Below are 19,860 nucleotides of genomic sequence, written 5' to 3' on the forward strand. Positions count from 1 at the left end.
GCAGGGACTCAAAAAGCACTGACTGAGCCCTGGCTGGTGTAGCTCAGTGGATTGAGTGCGGGCCTGCGAACCACAGGATCTTGTTTCAATTCCCAGTCAGGGCACATGCCTGGGTTGCAGGCCAGTTCCCTGCAGGCCAGTTCCCAGCAGGGGACGCACAAAAGGCAACCATACATTGATGTCTCTCTCCCTCCCCCCTTCCCCTCTAAAGATTAATAAATAAAAAATCTTAAAAAAAAAAAAAAAAGCACTGACTGAATCGCTGCTGAATGTAATTACTACGTCCAGAGTGGTACACCACTCAAAACCCTTAACAAAAACACTGTTACTATGGCATCCAACTGGACAAGTCCATTTTCCTAATCTTCTGCCTTATCTTCCAACAGCCCCTGCCACTTTATCATCTGTGCTTCCACTCAGTGTGCTCAGCCCTGCAGGTATCCCAGGTCTGAAACTGGCTTCCATGCTCACAATCTTACTAAAGAAAGGGTTATTGCAAAAGATCTCAAGATCCAATTTTAAAAAACAAAGTTAAACAGCACTTCCATTCACTGGGCACATTTACTGAGCACATTTACTAAGCTCAAACTATGTATCAGACCCTGAGCTGGAGATATAATGGTAAGCAAAAAAATTTTTTTCTCCCTTCTAGAGTATATAACCAATGGAAGAGACAATATCTATAACCACAGACAATAAATACACGCTTTAAAATTATGACATGAACCATGCTAGATTAGCACAAAGTTCTTTAAAATATATAAACAGAATGTATAAAAGAGATGATGGTTTTTTTGAGTTAGTAAACTGATGGGTGAAAACAGAGAAGGCCGGGCTGCTGAAGGGTAAGTAGGAGACAGCTAGGGGAAATGATAACAATCACTAACACTCACTGAAGGCTTACTACCTCCCAACCACTATGCTAGAATTACATGCATCCACTCATTTAATCCTCACAATAGCCTTATGAAGTAGGTGCAATTATTTCCATTTTTCATTTGGAGCACCTGAGACACAAATAAAGGCGCTTGTCCAAGGCCAGAGTCTGGACTGAAATCTAGACCATCTGGTACCAGGGCTCTGAACCAGTGGGCAATATGCATTCTAAGCCAGGGAACTGCATTAGGGAGCCCTGGGACAAAAAGAAGCATGTGACACCCAGGCACTGGTCTGGCAGGTGTGGTCAAGTGCAGTAAGCACCAAAGGGTAGAAAAGCATCAAGATCTCAGGGACAAATCACAAAGGACTTTAAGGAGCCGAACCCAAGCAATGAGAAGTCACAAGAGTGAACTGATTAGATTTCTAGGCTGTGGTATAGAGATTGGATCAGAAGATGGCATTGATGGAAGTGTGGAAACCAATTATACGGACCACAACAACTGCTGCAGAGTGTCCGGGAACTTTTGCTTGCCATTTGTATAAGACATGAGAGCTGCATTTGGCATCAGGAATCCATAAGTTACAGTATGTAGATTTGTGGGAATGGGGAGAGAGAGACATTCATTCCTATATCAAAAGTATTGTCTCTTGATCCAAACCTGAATTCTGTCTTCCAATTTGACCAAATACTCAACAATCAAAATTTGAGTTGATCTAAAAAATATTTCAAGAAGACATTTTCAAAGACTTTAGCAATTAAGAAAATAGAATGTTGTAGAGGCTTCATCTAAACCCATCCTAAGTATTCAGCATTATTATAGGGTACATCTATGACTTGGGCACATAAACTCTGTAAGCCTCAATTGTCTTATTTGTAAACAGGTACAATAACAACGGTGCCTAATAGAGAGAAAGGCAGACAGACAGACAGACAGACATCAATGTGAGAAACACCGATAGGCTGCCTCCTGCACATGCCCCAATGGGGGATCGAACCTGAAGCCTAGGTATGTGCCCTAACCAGGGATTAGACCCACAAGCTTTTGGTGTATTGGACAATGCTCCAGTTAAGCCACCTGGGGAAGGGCAATAGGGGTGGTTATTTCAGATGAGAGTGGACAGGCTGCCACCTCTCTGAAGGTGACAGTTAAGCAGGGATCTGAATGACATTTAAGGAATAGGCAAGACCACCATTGTAACCAGAGGGGTAAACAATGAGATGTGAAATCAGATAGCTAGCCAGCAGCCAAATTCTATGGGCCCCTGTAGCCAAAGTGAGAACTTTAATTTTATTCCAAAAGCAACAGAAAGCCAAGGAAGGATTCTTAGCAGAGGGGGTGACATAATGTAATTCACATTTCCAAAACATGACTGACTACTACACAGAAATGAGCAGGAACAGAGAGACAGGAGGTTCCTGCAATAATGACTTAGACCAGACAGAAATGGTAAAAAGTAACTGGATTCAAAATAGCTTTATGGAGGCAGAAATGACAGGACTTATGTTGAATTATGAGTGGCCTATTTAAAAAAAGAGAAGAGGCAAGAGGGACTCCAATATTTTCTATCACAAAAACTAAAATAATGAGTAAGAAGGAAGGAAGAACCACTTTAGATGGCAGGAAGGGAAACAAATAGTTCGGATGAGGTACTTCTGAAGCTTTCAAGTAGAGTTAACAGGTGGCCAGACAAGTTTATAGTTCTACAGAGACGTCCAGGCTGGAGAAATGAATTTGGGAGTCATCATTTCAATGACATTCAGCCTGGATGAAATCACTTAGGGAGTCTATCCTCTCTAGAAATAGGGAAATGCCCCAAGAGCAGAGGCAAAGTCCTGGTTCACTGTTAAACCCAGGGAGGCGAGGAAGAACGGAGAATGGCCTGTGAGTGAGGAAGGCAATCTATCAGGAGGGCGCAGGGTCCAAAGAGCCAAGAGGCAGAAATGTTTCAAGGAGGAAGTCAAGCTATGTTAGCTACTACTATTACAATGCTTATTACCATAACCACCTCCTGGATTCCACAGAGGAAAGAGCCTTTGTTCAGGCTGCTTCCTGACTTGCTCTGCTCACCCTCACCTCTGTCTGGCCTTGGCTCCCTGTCACTACTCAGATCTTGTCCAGTTTCAAGGCTGTTTTCTTAAGTCCCCTTCACAAATCAAAAAGGCAACCTGAAAACTGAAGATCTTTGTGTATCTTTCCCCAAGTCCAAAGGAAGAGGACCCCACATCGATCCTCTCCCTACACCTTTCCCCTCTTATCTTCAAACATTTTATTCCTCATGCTGTAGCTGTTGTTACCCTAGGAACGCTGAAGAGTGAAGAACAGGACAGCGTCTTCCATGCAAGGCCTACCTGAAGACCCTTAGCCAAGATCAGTGAAAACGCCCTTAAAATGACTGTCATAAATGTTCCATAGGTTTTAGTTTACTGATGAACCACAAGACCATCTTCTCTTTCTTGGAGTCTCCTGCCAAGTCAAAATTAGCCTTACAAAATCCATTAAGTCCCTTAATTTTACCCTTTTTTCCTTGCCTTCTTTCTAACTTTGTTATTTCAGCATACAGATGCAGAAATAATGTTTTAATTACTAAGCCCTAGAAAACAAGGCAGTCAAAACAAAATTTGTACTAAAAAAGCCCTTTAGTCTACAGAATAATTTTGTTTAATATCCCAAAGTCTCTATGTAGTAATTACACTGTTGTTGGCAAAGTACTAGAGATTTGCCTGCAACTACAATTAAGATATCAGTGCGGCAACACTGGATCCCAGTGACATCTTCAGCACAAACTTCCTTTTCCAAAAGCCTCCTACGCCCAAAATTAATTAAAATGGCACACAATAAAAGTATTCTGTACGCACTTTATATTCCAAAACCAAAACATCAAAACCTATAAGCAGTCCCGTCCCTACTCAAAATAATGTATTTCCAGAAATACATTAAAGTGGTAAATAAAGTATATTGCCATAAGGTAGATTTGAGCAAAAAACCTACATTCATAACATTCCTTAATTAATCTAAAACAACAAATTTAGACTCCAAATCTTATAAACAGAATAAATGTACAGTATGTATTCACTGTATACTCAACTTCTTTGTACTAAAAACAAACATAATAGGAAGAAAAATGACCAAATCTATAGTGTCATAACATCATTATCTGGGAATAAAATAAATATGCAGGCAAACTAAACAGTAAACTCTCAGTTAACGATAATTCTGCTCTTCCTAAGCAAATTTTGAAAAAAATTTATTGATTGAGGGGGGTGGAAATGGGAGGGAGGTGGGGGTCACGGGGGTGGGGCTGGGATGGGAGACAGCCCATCCCAGACAGAATACTGTAGTTGAAAAATAATTAAATTTAAAAAAAGCAAACTAAAACAAAATTATTGATTGATTTTTGACACAGGGCGAGACAGAGAAACAGAGAGAGTAAAGGGGTGGGGAGAGAAAGGTAGATTTGCTGCCCCACTTACTTTGCATTCACTGGTCAGTTCTTGTATGTGTCCTGACCAGGGATTGAAGCACAACTTGGTGCACTGGGACAATGCCCTAACCAACTGAGCTACCTGGCCAGGGCCTAAGCAAATTTAGAATGATCTGAAAAGAGATCATTTGGAAGACCTAGTTCTCATTTAATCTGAGTGGAACAAAGCTATCTGAACTAATATTAATATCCTTTTTATTCATAATTTCCTTCCACCAAGAAAGAACATTAAAATAAATTTTAATCTAGCAGTTAAATTAGACACAGACATGCAGTATTACTACACAGAGTAGTGCAACAATAACTACAATGAGAGGCAATATGTACAGCACAGAGGCTGAGAGTGAGCGCTCTGGAGCCAGAAAGCAGGTCATTTTCTAGTTCTCCAAATTCTTGGATGTGTGGCCCCCGCCAAGTCAGTCAGTCTCTATCACCCACCTGTGAATGGAGAAGAGTATTTGCCACAGGACTACTGTGAGGATTAAATGAGTTAAAATCTGTAAATTTCTAATTGGGTCTGGCCTGTCTTAAGTGCTCATTATTTTAGTTGTTGATAATTACTTATTATGCCCTTCCCCTCCACTAAAAGGCAATTTAAGAAGTAAAAGCTGCTTTGTTTTTCCCTGCTTCCATTTTGCCCCCTCAAGTTTATTCAGTTACAAAAGGAACTCGGCCATTAGACCAGAACAATGTCACCAGCGAACAGTAAATGCTGTGAAATCATCTCCTCATTTAGGTAGCTTCTGCTAACCCTGGCCACACAGTCTTCTGTCCTGCCAAACATAAGGACTTTTCAGACATTCCCACCTTTCCTGGCCCTACCCCTCAATTGCCTAGATGTCTCTCTTCAATGCTTTCATTACCAGACCTCACACTGCTTTTACTATTTATTTCTAAGACAACATGAAAAACTCTCTGAGAACTTAGTGGCCTCTCAGCCTATGCTCACTGAATAAATATAAATGTAGTACAATTTATTTATCCAGTCCTTTGCTGATGGATACTGAGTTGCTTCTGGTGTGGTTTTTTTATGAATGCTGCCCTAGGCGGGTCACTCAGCTGATTAGAGTGCCATCCCCATCTGCTAAGGTTGTAGGTTCCCTCCCCAGTCAGTGCACATGAAAGAACCAGCCAGTGATGCTTAAACAATGGAACAGCAAGTCGATGTTTCTCTCTCCCTCTCTCTAAAACAATTTTTAAAATACTAGTGCTGTTAACAGTTTAAATGCCCCACATCTTCAGCAGCCTTAGTGACTCCCAGAGAAATGCACTCCATTGGTAGAGGTTAGAGAGAGAAATATGATTGGGCATGAGTGATCTCACAGTTCACAGAATCAATCCCAACAAAGGGTAAGTTAAACTGGACATTCCATCTCTCAGGTCAGAGCTCATGGTGTGGAGGTGGACAAATAATAGCTAAAATGAGCTGGGGTTACCCTTTTCTCCACACAGTGAAGCACTTTGGATACTATGTTATGAAGTTTACATCTCTGTCTGATCGAACTAATTACAGTATTTTTAGGACCGTAAGACATGCAGGACCATAAGATGTGCCTAGGTTTTAGAGGCAAAAAATAGAAAAAAAAATTTTTGAAGCAAAAAAAAGTGGTAAAACATTTAATAACCTGTGACCCCGCTCTACCACTGCCCCCCCACAGCAAGCCAGGTAAGCTACATTTGGACTATAAAATGCACCCCCCTTTTCCTCCTAAATGGGGGTATGTCTTATAGTCCAAAAAGGGGGGTGAGCCCTGACCTACCAAGGAAACAACTTAAGGAGACCTTGTTCTGATTCAAGGTTAGTGACTCTTATCCCTTTTTGGGGATGCAAATCTCTCTAAAAATATAAAAGTGATTACTCCCTCCCTAGGAAAATGAGTAAGATATACTTTACATACAATTTCAAGATGTTCTCACCTTGACAGACACTCAGAGGTCTATATGTAGACCCTAGAAAAAGAAACTCAAACTAAAATGCAAGTGAGAATTAGGTAATACTGATGACAGAAGAAAAAAAAAAAAAAAGACTGACAAGAAAAGACTAGAAAACAAAAAACTAACCACTTAACCAAATAGAAACAACAAAAATTCATCAAAATGGAGTAGAAGGCTGAGGTAAGGATGTAAGAAGACAATAAAAAATGACTCCAAAGTGGGAGAAACTTGGAATATTATGGGATATTATTAAACAAAGCCATTTGTGTAGGCACTTGGGTCTCAGAAATGTCAAGGCAGTAACATTTATCTGTGCCATGGAAAATATTTCCTCTGAGACCAGAAAGTGCTTAAATAAAACTGCTACGACTCAGTTTTCAGATCTGGCACATTCCCTAAAGTATCCTTCACCCTCTTGTACTTTTTCAAGAGATCTTATGGCAGGAACATTCCATTGCATTCCATCTACAGTCAGCTATAATCCCTCTAAGCAGCAGTCCAGGCCAGCTTGCCCCCATAGAACTCTTAATACAGTGAACACCTGTGGCTATAGCAGATTTATTTATTTCTTTTTCAACAATTTTAGATTTAAAACGTATGCTCTCTGGCAATCTTAAGTCCAGTGTTGTTGTTTTTTTTTTAAGCAAAACAAACCAATAATATACCTTCTAAACACAGCAAGTAGCTCACTTAAACTATCTCACTTAAAAATTATTTGGATTACGTATTAGTCAAATTACTAATGAACTGCTGTATAAATTAAAAAACAGAAATAGAAAATAATAGAAAAAGCCAAAAATCCTAGAGGAACAAGTCTCTGATACACGTAAGTAACTGCCCTTGTGAGAACACACACCTTTCAAAGGAACCAAAGTCGCCCTGAGCCCCCTGGGGCGTGACAGAGTAAGTATATGGCCAGAAAACGAGCTTACTTTCCCAAGGCTGATTCAGCGGATGAGGGTTTTTGTCAGTAGACTAAGGCAAATTTAAAAGTCAAATTTCTCTTGCTGAACATTTACGTGCGAGGGGCAATCTGTTAGAGCCAAATGAGGGTCAGGAGTTCCAACACCCAGCCATAACACTGGTAAGTTCTAATAAGCTACAATTCTGAAATTTTTCCCAAATGCACTGGATGTTTAGTTTAAATCCTATCGGAAATGCCCTATCATCAATGAATACTACATGTGCCCTTTGCCAAACTCACATCCGCACCTTTTAAAAACCCCGTTCAGCCCTGGCTGGTATAGCTCAGTGTTTTGAATGTGGTCCTACGAACCAAAGGATCGTGGTTCGATTCCCAGTCAGGGCACATGCCTAGGTTGCAGGCCAGTTCCCAGAAGAGGATGCACGAGAGGCAATCACACACTGATATTTCTCTCCCTCTCTCCTTCCCTTCCCCTCTAAAGATAAATAAATTTAAACAATAAAAAAATAAAAACCCTGTTCAATGGCAAGTATCACTTGGATCACTTTTACACTGTGCTGAGGTTACTTTGGTTTGTCTTGTCTCTCCTACCACAAACTGGCAACTCCCTCAGGGCAGGGTTTATGTACATACAACTCTGTAATTAATCCCCACAGACACACATTACAGTAGACTCTCAAAAGAGGAAGGGAAAAAGACAGAAGGACCAGGCAGAGAGGACGAGGCGGAGCGTGGCCACTCAGCCTTTGATATAGAAAAGTTTTAGACAAAATGTGATGGAAAAACAATTGGTAGTTCAGTGCTGTGCTTAAGGCGGTCCACAGACCAGTTTTCATAGGACAAGTACAAAATATCCAGGCCTAATGACTCAATTATTAATTACTTTTAATGAAAATCAGGGATTTCTTCTTTAATATTTTATCAAAAGACATTTCAGTATTTTCAGTAGTTCTGGAGATTTTTGGTGGGATATAAGCAAGAATGGCTGAATAAAACTTATATCCTCACAAGTTCTAAATTTTATGGCCCCATCACAAAAAGGTGTTCAACTAGGAATCTTATTTTCTTCTTCAATTTGCTATCTACCACAAGTGAAACCATCTTAAATCCTTCATCCAGAGTGAGTATTAATATTTGAGTAATTTTACTTTTCCCTCCTAAAGTGACATTATTTCTTTCTTTTTTTTAATATATGATTATGCCATTACAGTTGTCCCATTTCCTCCCCTTCACCCTGCACACCCCTCCCACCCATATTCCCCCCCTTTAGTTCATGTCCATGTGTCACAAGTTCTTTAGCTTCTACATTTCCCATACTAACCTTGTCCTCCCCCTGTCTATTTTCTACCTATGGTCTATGCTACTTATTCTCTGTACCTTCTCCTCCTCCCACTCTCCTACTGCTAACCCTCCATGTGATCTCCATTTCTGTGATTCTGTTCCTATTCTAGTTGTTTGTTTGGTTTGCTTTTGTTTTAGGTGTGGTTGTTAATAACTGTGAATTTGCTGTCCTTTCACTGTTCATATTTTCTATCTTCTTTTCCTTAGTTAAGTCCCTTTAACATTTCATATAACATGGGCTTGGTGATGATGAACTCTTTGAACTTGACCTTATCTGAGAAGCACTTTATCTGCCCTTCCATTCTAAATGAAAGCTTTGCTGGACAGAGCAATCTTGGATGTAGGTCTTTGCCTTTCATGACTTGGAATACTTCTTTCCAGCCCCTTCTTGCCTGTAAGGTCTCTTTTGAGAAATCAGCTGACAGTCTGATGGGAACTCCTTTGTAGGTGACTGTCCCCTTAGCTCTTGCTGCTTCTAGGATTCTCTCCTTCATTTTCATCTTGGCTAATGATGTACCTTGGTGTGTTCCTCCTTGGGTCCATCTTCTTTGGGACTCTCTGAGCTTCCTGGATTTCCTAGAAGTGTATTTCCTTTGCCAGAATAGGGAAGTTCTCCATTATTACTTGTTTAAATAAGTTTTCCACTTGTTGCTCTTCCTCTTCCCCTTCTGGTACCCCTATAATTCAGATGTTGGAACGTTTAAAGATGTCCTGGAGGTTCCTAAGCCTCCCCTCATTTTTTTGAATTCTTGTTTTTTCATCCTTTTCTGTTTGGTTGTTTCTTCCTTCTGGTCCACTCCATTGATTTGAGTCCTAGTTTTCTTTCCATCACTATTGGTTCCCTGTGCATTTTTCTTCATTTCACTTAGTGTAGCCTTCATTTTTTCATCTAATTCGTGACTAAAATCAACCAGTTCTGTGAGCATCCTGATCACCAGTGTTTTGAACTGTGCATCTGATAGGTTGGCTATCTCTTTGCTGCTTACAAGTATTGGCTGTGGGGCTTTGAGCTGTTCTTCTGCCTGAGCCATAATGTTTTGGTCTTTTTGCACCTGTTAAGTATGAGGGGTGAAAGCTGAGGTGTTCACCAGGGTGGAACAAGGCAGTTGCTGGGCTGTGACGCTGTATGTGGGGGTGGGGTCAGAGAGGGGCCATGGTGCTTCTTCGGCTCTCTCTAGGATTTCGGTCCTCTCTGCCACTTCTCACAAACAAATCGGACCCTTCTGGTGCTGGTTCCCAGATGGGTGGTCTTGTGTATGCTCTAGGACCATGTGGGGTCTCTCCAACAAACTCTCCTGTGAGACTGGGAGCCTTTCCCGGCACCTGAGCCCCTGAAAGTTTTTCCAGTTGGTGGTTTTAAGCTTTATTTCCTGGCGCTGGGGCCCTGCGTTACTCAGTCTGTCTCACTGTCCATTTTTTCACCTGGTTTATCTGCGCACGAATGTGTGACCCCGGTCAGCCAGCGGTCTTGCACCCTCACTGGGTCTGCTGTTGCCACCCCACACCTGGGATCTGCCAACTGCTGCCTGCAGTGCCTGGGTCGGTCTGGCAGCCACTGCTTTTCCCTGCCTCAACCCCTCTCTGCCAGCCACCAACTCCACTCCTCTTAACAGTCTGGATGAATGGTTTGTTGTCAGACTTCAGTACAGTTCAATTTTCTGTCTGTTTTGGTTGTATTTTTGTTTCTAAATCTTTGTTGGCCTTAAACTTGGTTGTGCAAGGAGGTACAGTATTTCCACCTACACTTCCACCTTGGCCAGAAGTCCCAAGTGACATTATTTCAAATACAATGAAAATAGGATCAAAAAGCTATGTATCTTAAAAGCAATGAACTTTTAACACCTTTTTTAACTAGGCATCAATAATCTCTTAATGCATTTTAATCCATCTGATTAAAAAAAGGCAAAACCGGCATGTCAAGTAGACCTAAACTCACACCCATTTCTTATAACTTCCAGAACTAAAGAAAACGTTTTAATTTTACTACATATTCTAATAGTCTTTTAGACAATCAATGGATTACTTTTTTTCATAGTATATTTGGTACTTAGCATACCATTATACATGTATAAAGTAGACACTTGCTAATAAAGAAACCCTATTAACTTATTATAGATAGTCTTTCATGCTAAAATCTCAAAGAAAACAAATTTTACAAGTTATCAACGTGAACTGTATTATTCAGATATTTAAAACATTCAGTGCAGTCAAGACTGTAAAATAAGCTACTACTACACTGTATCACTAACCTTAGAAAAAGATGTTGCTGCTTAACTACCTCTGGGAAGAAATCTCACATAAGTTATTCCTGAAGAGAGGAAAATGGTTGATTATGTGATAGGGTGAGAGGAAGTACCATATACTCTTTGTACCTACTGAATTTCTACAAAGATTTTATTTATTTATCTTTAGAGGGGAAGGGAAGGAGTGAGGGAGAGAAATATCAATGTATGGTTGCCTCTTGTGCGTCCCTTGCTGGGAACTGGCCTGCAACCCAGGCATGTGCCCTGACTGGGAATGGAACCGCGATTGTTTGGTTTGCAGGCCATCGCTCAATCCACTGAGCTACACCAGTCAGGGCAAGTACCTACTGAATTTTATACTATGTAAATGAATGTACTACATATTCACAAAATAAATCACAATTAGGGGGAATTAAGATAATGTTATTTGACCCTGACAGTGAATATAATCTTTCAACCAACTGAAGATAGCGTTATTTTAAAATGATTTGTCATCAAGAAAAAACATTAGCATCATTATTTAACACTAACAGAATTTTCTATTTTTATTATATGGTAAATTGATTTTTATGCTTTATGGATATGGCCTTTTAATACTCATTTCTACTTAAAAGTTTCCACCCTATAAGGAAAATAGAAACAGATACCCCAACCATTAATGAAAAACCACTCTGACAGTGGAGATCTTTCCTGGATAGTTCAACATGCAAAACATATCAGAGAAGAGCAGTTGTTTTTTTTTAATTTATTCTAACTCCTTGGGCACTATCCCATGAAGGGAAAGGTCATCTTTTCAATTCCCAGTCAGGGCACAGGCCTGGGTTGCAGGTTTGGTCCCTGGAGTAGGGGGTGGGGTATTGCAGGGAGAGGCAACTGATACATATTTCTCTCTCACATTGATGTTTCTTTCTCTCCCTCTCTTTCTTTTTCCCTTCCCCACTCTCTAAAAAAAGTAATCAATAATTTTTTTTAATTTAATTTATTTATCTTTAGAGGGGAAGGGTAGGAGAGAGGAAGAGAAATATCAATGTATGGTTGCCTCTCGTGCATCCCCTGCTGGGAACTGGCCTGCAACCCAGGCATGTGCCCTGACTGGGAATCAAACCGTGATCCTTTGGTTCACAGGCCCGTGCTCAATCCACTGAGCAACACCAGCCAGGGCTAAAATCTTTTAAATCAATTCTAGCTCCTGATCCAGAATTTCCTAAAACCCACCTTTTAAAAAAAAACTTGTGATATAGCCCTGGCTGGTGTAGCTCAGTGGATTGAGTACAGGCCTGCAAAGTAGACGATCGCTGTTCTATTCCCAATCAGGGCACATGCCTGGGTTGCAGGCCAATTCCCAGCAGGGGCCAGTTCCCAGCTGGGAACTGGGGGATGCATCCAGAAAGCAACCATACATTGATGTTTCTCTCCTTCTCTTCCCCTCTAAAAAAATAAATGAATAAAATCTTTTAAAAAAACAAACTTGTGATATATATACCATTATATTTAGAGGCAATTCCAATAGCCAAAAATGCCTCCAAACTATGTTATAATTAAATGTATTTTTTCAGAGAGAAATAAGTGGTTCAATAATCAGGATTTAGTGTGCCCATTTGAATAGTACATATTCTAAAATTGGAACGATATAGAGAAGCTTTGTATGGCCCTGTGCAAAGATTAGTTAAAGACAGTGTAAAAACTTAATGCTTAAAATAAAGCACAATAACATAGCTTAAATGAGTGACATTTAAGAACACAAACGTTTGTTTTCTAGTTCAATTTTAAGCCTAGCTCAAAGTTTAAAAAAGGAGCTAATGATCAATATCGACTTTCCTTTTAAACAATTTTACTGAAATACAATTTATATACCATGAAGTTCACCCATTTAAAGTGTACGATTCAGGGGAGTGGGGCAAAGTGGAGGAGGGTCAGGGGTATAAGTGGTGATGGACAGAGACTTGATCTGAGGTGGTGAATACACAATACAGTGTACAGATGTTAAATTACAGAATTTTGCACCTGAAACCTGTGTAATTGTGTTAACCACTGTCACCCCAATAAAAAGGAAAAATAAAGTGTATAATTCAATACTAAATTTTACATCTTTTTTCTTTTACAATTATTCATAGGATGTAATTCACAGAATCACTGGCACAACTGACAGACAAATGTAAATTACAAACAACGGTATCACCAGTTTAGACTCCTACTTCTAAATATTTTTTGAAAGATAGATTGTTACTAGTCCTATTTACCAAGTTCAGGGAGGTGTATAAGCAACTTCCCTTGTAACTTTGAAAGAAGTTGAAAGTTATACATGAGGAATCACAAAAAAAAAAATCCAGCTCATAGTAACACAGAATGGTGGTTACCAGAAGCTGAGGAAGGGGGCGGGAGGGAGAAGCCATTGATCAAAGGACATAAACTTTCAGTTATAGAATGGGTAAGTTCTGAAGACCTAATGTGCAGCATGGTGACTATAACAGATCTCAAGTGTTCTCACCACTTACACATACAATGGCAACTATGAGAGGTGATGAATATTTTAGTTTGGTTGTGGTGATCATTTCACAATGTATACGTGTATCAAAACACCATATTATATATCTTAAATATATAGGGTTGGACAAAAGTAGGTTTACAGTTATGAGTACACACAAACAGATTTCATTCTTGCATTTTATTTCCTAATTTTTAGTTTCCACACAAGCAACTATAAACCTACTTTGGTCCTGCCCTGCATATAACTCTATTGCCCACCGGTAGAGTCTTCCATACAGAACACTGGCAAATGGCCCACAGACAGATGAGATCGGTACAGTTTCCCCCAACTACTCACCATCAACTTGTGTCTGAAGAATCTATAATTCCACTGCTTCTTCATAAAGCTATAGCCATCTATTATAGGCTATATCTATTGTTCGACTCAAAGAAATATTGTTAAGCATTTTAAGACTATCGTAGTAAGCTCAAATGCTATTTAAAACCAAAAAAGAAAAATAATCTTGGCACCTCAACAGGCATATTTCATGTCAGCACTTAGTAAAAATCATTACTTATACCTTTATTACCATTAAGATTTCAACCTAATTACACTAGCTAATTAATTCAGTTCTCCAGTGATTCCTCAATTGTAAAGAACAAAATAAACAGTCCATATTTAAATTTGGTAGAGAAAATATCACAGCGGGAAGCATTTAATGGGCCGTTCAAAATCGCAAAGTTCAACGTGGTAATCCCCAAATGCTCATTTATTCTGATCACAGCAAGAAGGGAAAGGAGGAAAAATGGGAAAGGAGGAAAAATGGGAAAGGGAGGTCCAAATGATAGAAAACGACATGCACTTACTAGTCGAGTTGCCCTGCATCTGAATGATGCACTTGGACTCTTTGCTGGTCTCTCGAGAATTGAAGGGCCGCACACGGACAGCCACCTTCACTGAGGCTCCCGACATTCTGACTGATGGTCTTGTTATATATACGCAGTCCAGAAAGAAAGAATCAAATCTTCTTTTGAATTTATGTTCAAGTTTCCTTTAAAAAAAAAATCCACAGAAAGTAGTCAGAATTAAAGAAAGCTTGTGCTAACTTGAGCATTAGAGCTCTTATATCTTAGTACTATTTCTGCTTTCATTTCTAAAAATCTAATTTTTTCCATCCTGGAAATCTATAAAATAGAAAATTATGACTGAAATTTGTTTTCTTACTTCATTACCTCTTTACCATATATAAAAAGTCTCAACGCAGTAATTAAAAATATAACTGCAAAGTAACAGGTTATCTTGTCTTGCCCTCTGTTTTCCCAAATCAATCCTCAGTAACAGATGAAAATTACAAAGCTTTTATTTGTTAGAGTTCCTTACACAAGTAAATTCACATCTGCAAAAACAACTTTATAGAAGTGCACTAAACTTTCTATACTTTAATTATAGGTTGAAACATTCGGTTATACAATACATTCTTAAACAGTAAAGGATAAAGAGTTCTAGTTAGCTCCTTTAACTTCTAAGTATTCAGAGAGTCCTTTAACTTGGGTGGTCCCTGTCATTTGCATCTCATTTGACCCTAGCGACCATCCTGTACAAAGAATCAGAGAAGATTCCAAGAAACCCAGGTTCCATCCTCTGAAGCGCAGAATCAAATCACTACATTTTACTACTGAATGAAGCCAAAGGAAAAAATGTGAACATTTTTTTGAGGAAGTTTCCCTCCTAATAGAACAAAATGAACGCTATTCTATGAAAAGAACCCACATAGGTAATTTCCACAAGAAAAAGCAGATCTCAATCTGTACTCTATTATTATACAAACATCTTCAAGACCAAAAAAAAAAAAAAGAACAATACTTTTAAGTTCAATTATCAGAAAGCCCCAACAGAACTTAAATCTGCTCTGGCTGGTGTGGCTCAGTGGATTGAGCATTGGCCTGTGAACCGAAAGGTCAGTTCAATTCCTAATCAGGGCACATGCCTGGGTTGCAGACCAGGTCCCCAGTTGGTGGCATGTGAAGAGGCAACCGATTATTTCTCTCACACATCAATGTTTCTCTCCCTCTCTTTCTCCCCGCTTTACCATCAATCTAAGAAATAAATAAAATCTTCTCTAAAAATAAAGAACTTAAACCATTTATTTCCCACATAATTAAGCAGAGATTAGGAATGCTAACCTCCAGTTGCACAACTACAAATGTCCTCAAAATAAAGCATAAATAAATAAAAAACCAAAAGCGACTCTCTTTATTTTCTCAACAGCCTTACCATTATTTGAATTCTTATTTTATGAAACATGTCTATTGTCTGTCTCTCTCACACCAGACCAGACCAGAATGTTCAGAGATCGTATTTGCTAGCATGTAGAATAATACCTGCTGAAAGAACTGAGTAAATAAGTGTTTACTGAAAGAATAAATTAATAAATCATATTTCTCAATAGTAAAAACTGTTCAAGTCCTTTGCTTGGTTTACTGATTTTTTTGTTTCTGTTTCAAATTATTATAATATTTATTGACATTGATCTCTTTATATCTGCAATATTTTTCTAGTCCCTTTCCCACTTTATTTACATTAAACAGATGGTGCTTTCTAAAAATATATCCACCATTTATTGTGATCACATTTATCAAATGAAAGCTTAGCATTTTTAACCCTCCCAATCAATACACATGACCTCTCACCAATACACATGAGAAAAAGAACAGTCACCAGGTGAGCACAGCATTTTGCCAAGAGAGAATGAATGAAGCATGCAGAAAAAGAACACCTTTCAACCCTAGAGTTCACTGATACAAAGCCATCATCTCAACACTTTACATGTCCCATTACTTTCTTCCCCAAACTAGCAACTTCCACCAATGTATTTATAACTGGCCCTATACCACAAATCTTAGAGTCATCTTTTTTACTTCTCTTTGAATCCTTTTATTAGTGTTAACATTATTAAGTGCCATAGGAAAACTTTAAAAACAAATTTGCATTTTCTATCTCTTCCTTCCTCTCATTCCCCCTGCCATTATCTCAATCTATGCCCTTACTACCTCAAATGATTTTTAAGCTTTTAGCTTCAATTAGGGTTGATAAAACAGAATCATATGATGGCCTTTTGAAAAGTATATAGAGATAGAAGGAGACCAGACTTTGGGTGATGAACATACAATAAAACATATAAATGTTGTATTATAAAGTTATACACCTGAAATTTGTATGTTGCTATTAACCACTGTTGCCCCAAAAAATGTAATATAAAAAAAAAAAGAAAAGCAAATGAGCCTATACTCCCCAGCCTGGTACTGGACAGTTTTGAGACAGCCTCCAGGTATGGGTTCTTTGTTTAATTTTCCAAAGATTATGTTGTAAATCTCCAGCCGAGAACCCTGTGTTATGCAACTGCTTGACCCTGTTGCAATACTAACCTTTCCAAACCATGACTTTCAATTTCACTTCCAAATTGAAGAACTTTCTCTCATTCCCCAGTGCTTACAAAATCAAGACCAAAGTCAAGATATTCTTGACTTTGTTCTAGTCAAGCTCCTTTACTCTCCTCCATGTTCTTTCACACCTCCTAACAATTTCATTTTCAAATGAAAAGTCAAATGAATTTTCATTTTCTCCTCTCTTTGATAGCCCAGCTCCAGTCTTACCTCTTCCAAAATGACTACCTGAATGTTCCAGGAATCACTGGCATTTCCTGGAGCACTGATTGCCCCAAACACAGTTTGAGAACATTGCTATCATTTTACATGACTGCATTCTATCTTGTATTGTTCATGGCAAATGGACACAATGCCAACTTAAAGGGGGTCCTACTAGCCAAAGATGGGTAATTAAAATATAAAAACACATACATACATACATGCGTACATACAGCAAATAGGTTGAAAGACATCAAATATATAAATTCATGAGTTTATGACGATAGTTTTTAAAAAAACTCATTATTCTGAAGATCAGCAAATAATACAAAAAAATTGAGCACGTATCCAATTTGTGTATCCTGTATAAACTACATTCCTGACTAGCTAAAGAGTCAATGTGGGCAAGTTCTTCTTTACAGAAAAATTTCAGCTAATCATAAATGCAGGAGATATGACAGAATTAGAATACAACTATTTTCCAACTCTAACGATATGAAGGCTCTCTGCAACAATCATCATTAGCTGCTAAAAAGAGTCTTAGATGAAAGGTTTGTTGATGTGGGATTATTACAGTGTATGGATTAGGCTGACAACATCTGAATAGAATCCAACGTTACTAAAAGTGCACACCTAGGCAGCTTGTGCCTCCTGATGTGCTACAACAGGAGACACAGCACCGCCTTTTAAAGTATTCTTATCCTCAAGAAATACTGAATAGACTCAAGAAATACTGAATAGACTCAAGCTTCAGACGTAACTACCGGTCTATAGGACATACATGGAGCAAAGAAACAGTTTAAAGGACACCTGAAAGATGCAATTGGTCAGCCAAACCCAGAATATGGAAAACTTTACAGGTCAAGTTACCCAGTTTCTTCAAATAAATAGCATAATTGGGGCGTGGGGTAATAATAAAAGAGACTCATGTTAGTTATCAAGCAAATGCAATGATTTTTTAATCAAGAAAATCTGTAAAAAGACATTTTTTAGATATTCACAGAAGTCTGAACATAGACTGGGTATCAGATGATATTAAGTAATTTGTTAGGGGAAGACAGAAGAAACAAGTTTTGCCAAAATATCAATAATCACTGAATATTACAGATATTTAAATTGAAAAAACAAAACTTTCTTTTCTGTTCTACCCATGACCTACCCAAATGTTGAATGCTGCTGCCTAAGATGCAAACAAACAACAAAGCTAGGTTTTAGATATAAAGCATTATGCATTTGCAACTAGGAAGCACAACACTAACACCTCTAATATCTAATGTTGCCGTACACCTACTTTCCAATGCACTGTCTGACTCCTCTAACTATCCCGCTGGCATTTCATTCAACCCGACACAACCAAAGTCAAGGTATCTCTCCGCCTCCCCCGAACAGCAGAGGCTCTTCCACCTCTTTTAATGATCTCACCATTGTCCCGTTCCCACACAAGTCAAACAGCTTGCTTCCTCTATCCATCCAAATTACATGTCTTCTACCTATAAAATCTCTTATTTCTACCATCACTATCCCTTTTAGGACCTCAATACTTCTCACCCAAGGCTCTTAATCTTCTTACCCAACTGTACTACACAATACTACCATTTTCGCCAATTTCATCCACACTACACAATCTTGCCAGACTCGTCTTCCTGAAGTACAGGTCTGTTCATATAACTGTCCATTAAATCCTCAGAGCTGCCTACCAAGCAATGACAAAACTCCCTGCAGCAGCATTCAGTGTGTTCTGCACCATAAACCACCCATTTTTATTAGCCCACAAAACACTGCCTTCCATCCACATTCCCTAACATCCACCCATCAGAGGGCTTCCTGAGAGCATCACATGCTTTTCGGTCCCTACGCCTTTGTTCCAACATTCCTTCTACCCATTGTGAGCTTCCTCCTTTCCTGTTCTTGTCGAAATTCAATTATTTTTCTGGGATCTTCTCATATGCTACATCTCTAAAGCCTTCATAGATTCTCCCTGCTCTCCCTGCTTCTCCCTGGAGAAGCAAATGCAAATGCTTCTCCATTTAATATTTTTCAATGCACTGATCCTACCTAAAGCAGAATAAGTTACTTTTCTTATCTCTACTGTAGATATGAAATTCCTTAAGGACAAGAACAGAATCTCAGTCATATTTCTAATTCCCTGCACCACAGGGTCTTAAATATAATAGTTAAATTAAGATTATTTTAGTTGAATTTCTAGTTATTGTAAGTCAACAGAGTGATGACAGAATAAAAACGTTGCTCTGCTCTGACCGGTATGGCTCAGTTGGTTGGGCATCATCCCGCAAAGTGAAAGGGGTCACCAGTTCAATTCCCAGTCAGGGCACATGCCTGGGTTGCAGGTTCAGTCACAGTCAGGGTGCATTCGACAGGCAACAGATCAATGTTTCTCTCCCACACTGAGGTTTCTCTCCCACTTTTCTTCCCTCCCTTCCCATCTCTCTCAATATAAACAGATAAAATCTTTTTTTAAAAAGTTCTTCCAAAATAGACAGGAAAAAGAATAAAATTAATTTCAAATTTCTTCCTAATTAAAAAAGCTAGTAAGTCATTCTTTTTTGGATGTGATATGGACACTTTAAAATTACTTTCCCCAAAACAATCTAACCCTAAATAGATTTTTTCTGATTGACTGTACTGCAGTAAAACTGCAACCATCTCCACGGTGAGTTAAAATTTTATGCAATAGGAAACTACAGTTAAGTGGACAATAGAAAGTGTTACATTGTTACTTCCCTACCATTATAAATAGTATCTCTTTGAAAACACAGATGTCCATCAAAGGACTACTACAATTCCCAAACTCCCTAATCCTTTTTTTCTTTTAAATGACCAATTATATAAATCTGAAATTAAGTTTAAATTCCAGTGAGAGCCCTGACCAGCGTGGCTCAGTTGGTTGGGCTCCTTCCCACAAAGCGAAAGGTCACCAGTTTG

General features: G+C 38.8%; 1 protein-coding gene across 6 annotated transcripts in view; it reads right to left on the minus strand.

Moving 5' to 3' along the window:
- KIF1B (kinesin family member 1B) overlaps positions 1-19,860 on the minus strand; it is a 139,869-nt gene that overhangs the window by 110,353 nt on the left and 9,656 nt on the right. For all 6 annotated transcript variants that reach the window (XM_037165653.2, XM_053660343.1, XM_037165652.2 and 3 more), the window contains exon 2: positions 14,140-14,324. In XM_037165653.2, coding sequence (XP_037021548.2) covers positions 14,140-14,245 — 106 coding nt within the window. In that variant the 5' untranslated portion in view covers positions 14,246-14,324. The remainder of the gene's footprint in view (positions 1-14,139; positions 14,325-19,860) is intronic.

This window comes from Artibeus jamaicensis, unplaced genomic scaffold, assembly GCF_021234435.1.
Source record: "Artibeus jamaicensis isolate MK-2021 breed Jamaican fruit bat unplaced genomic scaffold, CSHL_Jam_final scaffold_847, whole genome shotgun sequence".
In the NCBI taxonomy this organism is placed as follows: domain Eukaryota; kingdom Metazoa; phylum Chordata; class Mammalia; order Chiroptera; family Phyllostomidae; genus Artibeus; species Artibeus jamaicensis.